The 10,661-nt window shown below is 40.2% G+C and overlaps 1 protein-coding gene across 1 annotated transcript; it reads left to right on the top strand.

Annotated features, from left to right (window-relative positions):
• Positions 1-6,777: 6,777 nt before the first annotated feature.
• On the top strand, positions 6,778-7,815 carry LOC105058057 (zinc finger protein ZAT6). The gene has a single exon (XM_010940835.4). It carries the CDS (start codon positions 6,882-6,884, stop codon positions 7,623-7,625), a length of 744 nt encoding a protein of 247 aa, XP_010939137.1. The 5' UTR covers positions 6,778-6,881; the 3' UTR covers positions 7,626-7,815.
• Positions 7,816-10,661: the final 2,846 nt, after the last annotated feature.

Consider the following 10,661-nt stretch of genomic DNA (forward strand, 5'->3'; position numbering starts at 1 on the left):
TACAAGGTTATAAGCTAGTTGAAAATAAAGATCAAAGCCCATTAAAATAGAAACTGGCAAGGAATATGCCAATGAAGTAGAAAAGCAAAATACCTCTGATGTAAGCACATTGTGAACATAACTGCAATGGTATATTCATGACTTGTCAAAAAAATTCAACTGATTTTAGGAAGCCATACACCCATCTCTTACAAATCTATTATAAAAACCAAACATAAGTATGGTAAAACAGCAATATTGTTATTTACTAATATGAGCAAGGGTCTAAGAGAGACCACCAAAAATCATTTATTAGTGGAAATAAGAATCTACCATACACCCGTACTGCTTCCACCAGCTAGTCAGCAGCCTCATAATATAGAGGCTGGCTCCTTTGGAATGAAAGAAAGAGTAAAATAGTAGCGAAAATATATGATATGAGTAGTAGCACACATAGGTAAGTAGGTGTAAGAAATCATCATCTATTTGCAAGAAAATACATGTTTCAGCAATCGACCTTTAAAATAGCAGCAAAGTGGGGTCTACACATCTGAGCAATAAAAATTACAATCCCCTAATAAAACCAAATTTGCCATAAAATCTGCTGCTTGATTACCCTCTTGATAAATATGAGACACAATACTATTTTACCTAGTAGAGTTCTGTATTTGAATATCAGATAAAAGAAGAGAATGAGTATATCTAAATAAGAAAAGATTATTAACCATATTACCATGGTCATAGGATTCTCTTCCAACCATACGTTCTATGATTGAAACTCAGCAATGGTAACATGAAGGCCCAACCAAGCAGCTACTCGTTCAGCATAACGGACCGACGAATAGAGTAACAATTTGCTTCTAGCTCTAATTACGAGACCCATGTGATCTCTTATAACAAACCTAGCAATTGATTTAGATTTAGTTTAGCATCAAAATTGATCTTAAGAACTCCAAAGGGAGGGGGCAGTTGAAAAACCAAAGAACAATAAGAACGTAGATCATTGTTGAAGACCACCTCAATATCTTGATAGAAGTAGAAAGATTTGGTGTTGATCAATCAAAAAAACATAGGAAAAAAAAAACCTTCCTTACCAGCTGAATGGGAGAAGAATGGATCTATTGGAAAACTCTTTTGTTACGAGCTACATGGAGCAGCGACGCAATACATCCAACTAAGGCTCTCATACCTACCTCTATCTAGACTATAGAGATATACTCTATCAGGTTAGTGAAGATTGAGGGAGAAAACCACACTCATACATGCATTGCAGCAAAGCCCAACAACTCATAAGAAAAAGATAGGATACAATCACATGATTAGAATCTTCTACCCTAGAATCATATGGATCACATAATTGATACTCAGCAAATAGGATTCTGCACCAATATAGCAATTGTTACATAGAACTGATCCCATGACAACCTCTACAAATATAAAAAACCCTCATTGGCACGTGGAATTTCTAAACCTACTTGAAATCATATGGATTGCTATTAGGAGCAAATGATTCAACCAAACAATGTATGTTGCAAAGAGATACAAAATTAAGCCTGCTTGAATCCCAACATAGTTGATCAAACCAAGTTCTTTGTGCATAGCAGAAAACAAGGAAGCCAACAAGTTTATATCCCACAAATGATTAGGGCCAATTAAATTTTGTAATTAAAGGTTTGGGCTACAAGCTTGAACATTGATATAAGTAGGATATTAAATAAGAGGAGTTATAGATAACTAAGGGTCCATAAGGACATTGATGTTAGCATCCATCTCAATTGTCCAAAGAAAATGGCCTCAGACGGCAAGGCTGTATTAACAAATTCACTTCCAAATAGCAGAACATCAATGTGGTTTATGATAATTCTTTCATGTATCTAGAAAATGATATTTGGCATAAATAAATTTGGCCTATAAAGAGTTTGGATGAGGTACAACCTGAGCCGCAAGCTGTTATAGTAGTGAAGTACAACTTAAGCTACAAGCTATTACAGTAGTGCTTCATGCCTATTAGAGAGTTCCACCAAAACAAGTATCTCAAGTGCTTTTAACATACAAATAGTTGATCAAGCAATTGGATGAACCCCATATGATCAGAGGCATGTCTTATAAGAGTGATAAAAATTTCCTCTCCAACTTGAGAAGAAAAGATAAAGGCACAGAAATTGAAGAGCAATGGAGAGGAATCGATAATAGCACAGACTGGAGAAGGATTGCCCTGCTCACTAGAGATGAGATCTTTCACTTCTAATTTGCAATCTTAGCCATTAGCTTCTCCAAAAGAAACCTAAAATCTGATGATACCAAAGGCATATCTAAGATGACCCCCAAATATTTCCAAACCCCTTCTTGTTCTTCCATTTGAAGGAGACTCCTAATTTGATGCTTGAGTGTGCATGGGGAGCGGGGCTAAAGGAGAGTTGAGTTTATGCACATTAGTTGCTTGCCCCAATATGGAATAATAAGAATCTAGGATTGAAAGTAAACATATTCTGCCCTTGGTGGTTGTCCTATTGATTAACAAACAATCATCAGCAAAAAATATATGTGAGATTGTAGATCCACCCCTAACTGGTCGATAAACTCAAAGCAATTGATTTTGAACTACAAAATATAAAAATTTAAACAAGACCTTAGAGCATATAATATGATGATGAAGAATAGCCTTGTCTAAGACCTCCCATTGGAGAAAATCAAGACATCAATGACCCATTAATTAGTAGAGCAAATTGAGAATTTGTGACACATAACTTAGCATGAAACTCAAATTGATCAAGTATTTTAAATAAGAAAGACAAAGACACACAATCATAGAAATTTTTTATATCAAGCTTAATCATCATCAGACTTTGTAAAGAAGAAGCATTCATTATAGAATGAAACAGTTCTTGACTAATAAGTATCTGTTCAATTATATTTTTATCTTGAATATAAGTTCCTTATTTCCGATGATATGATCTATGATCATATAGGCTTTAATATATTACCTAGAATCTTGACCAAAATTTTATAGACAGTATTGCATAGACTCATAAGTTTATAATTATGGCCTCTAATTGGGTTACTATTTTTAGGTATCAAGGTAATATATGCTCTTTTCCAAGCCAGAGACATTTTGGTACTTCTGAAAACATATTGTATAGCCTGAATAATCTTCCATTTTATGATTTGCCAAAATTTCAGGAAGAAAAATTTGAAATCCATCCAACCCGAGTACTTTATTAGGATGCATACTTCAAATAGCTTTCACTATCTTTTCTTCTATAAGGTCCTTAATTAAACTTTCATTCTGATCCACGGTAACCTCTAGTAAAATCATGGATAAATCAACTGCTTGTTGCACAGGATGATCGAACCAGCATTGCTAAAAAATTAAGAAGCACTTGATGATCTGCTATGGATTGTCAATCACATCTCCTTAAGTTGATCAGAGCTGGATAATTCTATTTTGCCACCTTCTAAGGACCATCGATTTATAAAAAAATTTAGTATTAGCATCTCCATTCTTCGATCAAATAACCCTAGACTTCTATCTCTAAAATACTTCTTATATATGAAGATTCTGATGATAGGCTCTCAAAAGAGATATAAGTTGCATATGTTGGTGATCAGGAAGGCACCCTTATTGACCTTCTAAAGTTTGCAACTAATAGATCTTCTCATTTTACAAAATAAATTGCCTATACTTTGCTTCCATTGCTTAATGGCTTGCTTATTATTTTGAAGAAGCCTTGTCAACTTAAGACCAGATGGATGATTGCTCTCATAATGCCAAGCTTGATGACCCATCTCTTGAATGTTTTTACAAGTAAATCAAAACTTTTCAAACCTGAGAGGCCTCTTGATTATCGATAGAATTATAGGACAATGATCAAAAGCATACCTAGTGAGATGATTGACATAAGATTCAGGAAATAGAACCACCCAATTATCAAAAGCAAAGGCCTTGTCCAACTTTTCCTAAACTTGAGCTAGACCAAATTAATTATTACACCAAATATAATCAGATCCCTGATAACCTATCTATGAGGCCAATTTGTCTAAGAAAGGATCAAAATTCCTAGACATCATAGTCAATTGTCAAAGGTTTGATCTCCCTTTATCCCCAGGAGATATGATACAATTGGAATCATCGATGAAAAGAAAAGATAAAGCCAAAGACATAATTCAAATAACTTGTGCCCATAGCCTTCATACATGTCTAGCATACACTACTTTCAACGCCGAGGTTGATCTTGAAGGCTAAATAATCACTCCAAAAGCAACCTATTTGTTAGAGTGGATGAAAGTAACACTATCTATGTTCTTGCACCTACAAGTAATAATGCCCTGATAATCCAATAATTAGAATCATATACACCATCCATGTAGGTCCCATCAGCCTTTTGCTTCTAGCCATGGCAGTTATAAAAAGTCTGGTTTCCAGAAAACAATCAATAGACAGATTGTGCTGGCAAAATTAATTTTTTTACATAGTTAACAAAGGGGGCTTTGGTGGCCCCTCAACAGTTCCAAGCCAGAACTTTCATATTATTGTGAGGAGGGATCAATTGACCCCCTTTACAATCCACATCACATTGATCACGCAACTTATGGTCCTTAGAAACCGCGAGGGTTTCAAGGACTCACCACCCTAACCATCATTTTGACCGAGCATAGACTTCAATTGAGCAACATAATTATCATAAGTAAAGATCAAATTACCAGGCTATCGTTGTGAAGACCCAAGCACTATATATATATTTAGTTGACTGGACCTCTGAATTGACTGGCACTATCTCCACCAGTCTCTATATCCCTTTCCGAGCATAGACCATAGAAACCCGATGTCGAGAAGTAGAGGATGCAGTTGTTATAATTTTCTGTTTACCACCATACTTGGCTGCTTCGTCCAAGATATCTTTGTTTCGGGAGTAAGCTCAGATCTAGGAGAGGATGCAACCTTCTAAGATTTAGCTAGAGATCTTTACCTCTTCTTTTTTGCCGGTGCCACAACTGAAGACTGCACCATCTACAGATGTCCCTACAATCTCTATTTTTTGAGGTTCCGATGCCGACTCAGGAGCAACAAATGGAGCATAATGAGACCCCAAAACCTTGTGGGATGAAGAAGCAGACTTCTGTGGCACTTTTGGAATGATTTTTAGAGACTTTCTTCAATTGCATCCGAACCCTTGATGGTTGATTGCGGGAAGGAGTTGGAGTAGGTAATTGTCAATATTCAGGCTCTCGATTAAGAGGAATTAAAATCCTTGCCACCCGAATCTAGGACTTGTACGCTAGTTTTGCATCAACCATTAGTGCTTCTAGACAGCCACAGGATTCAACCGACTGACCCAGAAGTCGGCGGGAGTGGCATAATCCGGTAGCTCCTTATAGATGAAATGCTGCCAGATAAGGATATCACCCACCCTCAACTTAGCACCTGGGCAAATAGGTTTAGTAATATATTAAGAAGCATAAAAGCCCTGGTGAACCCAATGTGACTAGAAGCCTCCATCCACTCATCCAAGAGCAAAAGAGTCCCAACCAGCGAAGCAATCTTCAGAACTTTATCTCTCCCCCATAACTCCAAGTTAAATCTGGAAGCTGAATCCATATCCTAGCATGTCGTATAGAGTCCCGACTAGGCCTAAAATTCAGCCGCTAGCTCTTTAGAGCCAAAAGTCAAGAGGAAAGCCATAGCCTAAAAGTTTATCCAAAATAGCAATTTTCCACTGATGAGAAGAGTGTTTAATCTCTTTTAATTTGTTGAACACGCTACCACATCATGGAATCCAGCTTCAAGCATCACGATCTCTTCGTCGGTTGCTTTAAAAGTCTCCTAATAAAAATGACAGATTCCTTGGACCTTCTGGGCCTTGGATTTCTCCGCGTCTATCGGCCTCAAACCAGCATGCCGTAAAAATCTCCATAGAGGCGACTCTGCTGCCCTATTGGCCATCAGATCCGACCTCTTAAGCTCCTTCAACAAAGAAACACTTACCAAAAACGGCCGATCAAGTTCCATTCCAACTGATTCCTGTCCACTAACGGCTCCGGCGAAACCCTCACAGTGGGCTTGTCTTTATTGGTCATAGTATTTGTCTCCATTGTTCATCTAGAAACTGTTTTTGAAGTCCAAATGCAAGATGGAAGTAATCTTCCAAGAATCCATACGTAATTAGATTCGATGAATCTTCCGTGATCATTCACATGCCCCTTCGACTTCAGAGATCATGCAAAGTTAAAATCTGAACATGCATTGAACCAAGACGGAGGAAAGGAATTAGTAGGCCCCCAACAACTCGAACAGGACAATTGCAGCAGGTGAAACCCTATAACCCTTGCTGAGAATTCTTTGTGGCTTGAGGAATATAAGCACGTAAAACGAAAAGCGATTCCCACGAAAATTCCCGAGCCCTTCTATTTAAGTCTAATTATAGAAACTGATATTTAGTGGGAGCTTGGAAGGCAAGAGCCCCGAAAAAACCAAGCCTAAGGTGCAGTGTTCCTTCTGGACAATATTACGCCCACCGTCCATCCAGAGATGCCGCCTTTGGTTTAAAGTTTTTCCACATCACTGTTGTGCATATTGATGCGTCACTGTTTGAGAAAAACGATTCACAGAGGATATTTGGCAGTAGGAGGAGGCTCTTCTATCGTGCGAGCCGGTTTTGTATTGTTTTTGACCAAAGAACAAGTCCACTCTCGCCACACTTGGTGTTGACCCACCAGGCTACTGGCACCTCTTAACGTGCTCCTGCGCCGCTTAACCTGCTCCAGGCCCCAAGTTTGATGCCACTCCCCACCTACATATTTGGACCACCCTAACACCTTCGCCTTGCTATCCACTCTTTAGCTCTCTCTCTAATTCCAACCCCTTCTCTTCTTGTGCTCGTACTCTCGCTGTTGTTTGTAGCTTGATGGCCCTGGAAGCACTGGACGTAACGCCAGCGCGGTCGCCGGCTTTGGTGTCGCAGTCAACTGTTAGTGAGGCGACGGCGGAGGAGGTGGCACCGCCGCCGCAGCTCGAGGCGTGGGCGAAGCGGAAGCGGTCGAAGCGTCATCGCTTCGACGATCACCGCCCGACTGAAGAGGAGTACCTGGCCCTCTGCCTCATGATGCTGGCCCGCGGCGAAGGTGGCCGAGCCGGAGCCAGTCACCGCCTCCCGACCCCCTCACCGCCGCCCTCGGTGGTGGAGGCGAGGCCGGAGTACAAGTGCTCGGTCTGCGGCAAGGCCTTCGGGTCCTACCAGGCCCTCGGCGGCCACAAAGCCAGCCACAGGAGGCCCCCGTCCTCCTCCTCCGGCGGCGGCGGAGGAGTAGGAGAGGAGGTGGTCTCCAGTGGCTCAGCCTCGTCGTCAGGAGGCGGGGGGAGGGTGCACGAGTGCTCGGTGTGCCACAAGACGTTCCCGACGGGGCAGGCTCTTGGGGGGCACAAGAGGCGCCACTACGAGGGCGGCGCCGCTGCCGGAGCCACGGGAAGAAGCGGGGTGACGACGTCGGAGGCGGCAACATCGGGGCCAAGGGGGTTCGATCTGAACCTGCCGCCGCTGCCGGATCAGTTTGGACGCCAAGCTACTGCAAGTCGGTGTTTGGCGGCGGCGGAGGAGGAGGTGCAGAGCCCTCTGGCGCTGAAAAAGCCCCGGTACTTGATTCCGGCTTAGAGAAAGGCGGCGGTAGCTGAAGAGACCATGACCGTGTTTGTTTAGTTTTCTATATTTGCCTTTTTATTTTGTTAATGGTTGGAATTATATATATTTGTTTAATACAAATTGGAATTATATTGGATGGTGTACAGAGATTGCTTCTTCATTGGGAAGTTTTATAAATATTTTGCCGTTCGTTAGAGACAAATTTTGTTCGAGAATTAAGGTTAATTATTTTTATTAATATGAATGTTGACTTGGTCCTTCATGTTGTTAGCTTGCGTTATGAACTTATAATACTCCTGAGAATGTGAATTAAGACGTTGTAGGTTTTGGTGAGGGGATGAGAAAAGAAGGTAAGAGGAGAGGGAGTGGTTCTTTGCGTACATGCGCACTGCCGTGGAAATCAGACAGTTACGGACGCAACTGCCGCAAAAGGTAACTTATAAACCTGAAAATATAGCAAAAATATTTTACAAAAAATATTTTGCAGAATTTAAAAAAGGAAAAGAGAAAGAAAAAAAAAAGGTAAAATAGAGATGCTGTCTTTTCCCCGTTCAAGAGGCCTCTGTTTTGCTCGTTTCCCCTCTACTGTGGTGGATTTTGTGGTATGTTTTCTTGCAAGAAAATCTAGAGAATAAAAACAGTAATTCCATGAAAATGAGTTTCCAGAGTGTGATAAGGAGTTAAAAGAATAGTGCTCTCGAAAAAGTTAAATATCCCATGTAACATTTTCTACAGCGATGTACTTTTGCCAACCTCTTTATAGATTCGAATTAGAATTAGAATTTTCTCAAAATTTTATTTTTTTTTAGAAAATAATATTTGGAACTTTTCATTGCAGCCAAGCTGACGCAGCAAATGGGCGGCAGGGACAGGTTGGAGTTGAAACTTTGGAAGCTGCGGAGGGTGGAGATGCCGTCTGCCAAGCATCTGAGGCCACTTCGAGTGCACTAAAAATAAAGAGGTTTGATCAATTATCTAATGCAAGCTGAGGGTGATGATATGGTGGGTATTTGCCATGTTGATAGGCTGGCGTCCAGGCCAGGTATGTGCCCTAGCTGTTTCGTGTTGGGAATTGATTTTCCTAGTATTTTTTTTCCAACCAGCTAGATATAATAACTAATGACATTTTTTTGAAGAAAATATTAATCTTTAATCGTCGAGAAGTACCAAGAGAGCTGCCAACCAAGTTTTGCACTCCTTGTGAGCACATGTTCAGTCATATTATGACCCCATCTAGGGCCCCATTGAGACGACCTACAATTCTCTATGGTGCTTAAATTGCACCATAAAGTATTGTACCATGTCTGATGACCATCATGAGAAGATGGACAGCTATCGTATATCCAAATCATCTTATATGATGGTCGTTCATTTCTCGATGAGAATCATCAAGCACAGTACAGTATTTTATGGTGCAATCTGCGGACCATAGAGGATTTGTAACTTTCAGTTTAGTCTTTATCCGATGTTGCCTTTCTTCCACGAGCGTAGCCGAGGGGGCAGGGAGAGAGATCAACTGCCTAGATTCTACGCTCATCCGATGGCACGGTTCACTCACCTAGGTGACTCCGCATTGGACCCACAGAGGCTTCTTGTTTGGCTTTCAGATGGCACCAGCTTTTTCCAATTGGAAGTAGCAGGGATCTTGAGTTGGACTCATGCACATCTTAGGTTGGATATGGTAGAAATTAGTCGGCAACTAACATAATGATGGCCGGTTGATCGGCTACGATCAATTGCTTTATGTAGGTGTAAGTTCATGTGGTGTGGTGGTGGATATGGGTTTGCTAATTAGAGCTGCTTTTAGTTGCAAGTCATTTGTCACAAAGTCATGTTGATATGGGTCAAGGGGTCCCATGACAATTAACTCGAGCGTGGTAGGTTGGTTGTTGTTTGTGATAGAACGATCAAGACCACATATAATTTCTCACAAAAAAAAAAAAAAAAAAATCGAGTCACATGTTGTTCATGGACCCCAGATTGTTTCATATCTCGTAGTTGTAAGGAATTCTTGAGTTGGATGCCTGCGTTATCGCCTAAATAAGTTGTACAGGAGATCCAATATGTCTTCTTGCTTCCAATCTTTGTGAAATTAATATAGGCACCATCATGAAAAAAAAGAAAATACATTGGATTAAAAATAGGCAATTTGAGCAGGAAGGTTGGCTATGGTTGGGCAAAATTTGGTCAGATTAAAAAATAAAGAAAAAAAAAAAGTCGATCCAATCTGGTCGAGATTTTATCAAGAAATACAAATCTAGCTTCAGAAATTTCTAGCAGGTATCAAATTGCAAGTTGGCATATCTCAAATACGGTAGGTGATTGACTTGAGCAACTTGAGCTGAGCGGTTGGATGTTTTACCAGAACCAAGTGAAAGGTGATCAAATTTTGCCTTGATCTCTTTCTCAGTCTGTCTTTACATGGACTTGTCATTGCAAAATGACAGTTCCAGATGCCGAACTCAAACTTGACCCATATTTAACTACAGCAAGTATAATTTCACGCTAATTTTATCCAAGCACCGAAAGGCTGACTCAGTTTCAAATTTATAGAAACAAGTTCCAGCAAGTTTGCAGGTTGTGATCCAGTTAAGTGCCGGTCTGTTTCAAGACAATTGGATGTATCACATGTCCAAAAGTGCCATGGATGGTTAAATTTTCAATTTACTAGTGGCATATCTAGCCCATTGAACACTTGTGAAACCATGCCTATTGAGATGGCTAATTAGTATGAATGTTTATTGTGAATATCGAATAGCATTCTCAACGATGAAGACACATCGAAAGAAGATAGACCCACATGGTTTGGTTAGTCATAATGAACGATTCCACTGGTTATTTAATGCAAAAAACTTAGAAAGTCTTTCTTATGGCTTCTGTTAACTTTAGTCCATGAGGTTGCTGAAGAAAATAAGTGGAAACGGTCCTTTCTAGAAGGTGTTACCTCATTATGTTGAGCTAGTCTTTTTAACTCTTTTAAGAAGTTGAGTCAAATAGTACTTCTGAATGAAGCCATTCATGGCCTAGAGGAACTTGAACGGTCTTGAG

The sequence above is a fragment of the Elaeis guineensis genome, chromosome 15, assembly GCF_000442705.2.
Source record: "Elaeis guineensis isolate ETL-2024a chromosome 15, EG11, whole genome shotgun sequence".
NCBI classification, from domain to species: Eukaryota; Viridiplantae; Streptophyta; class Magnoliopsida; order Arecales; family Arecaceae; genus Elaeis; species Elaeis guineensis.

Coding starts and splice junctions, on each gene's coding strand:
- LOC105058057 (XM_010940835.4), top strand. CDS start 6,882: ATGGCCCTGGAAGCACTGGACGTAACGCCAGCGCGGTCGCCGGCTTTG.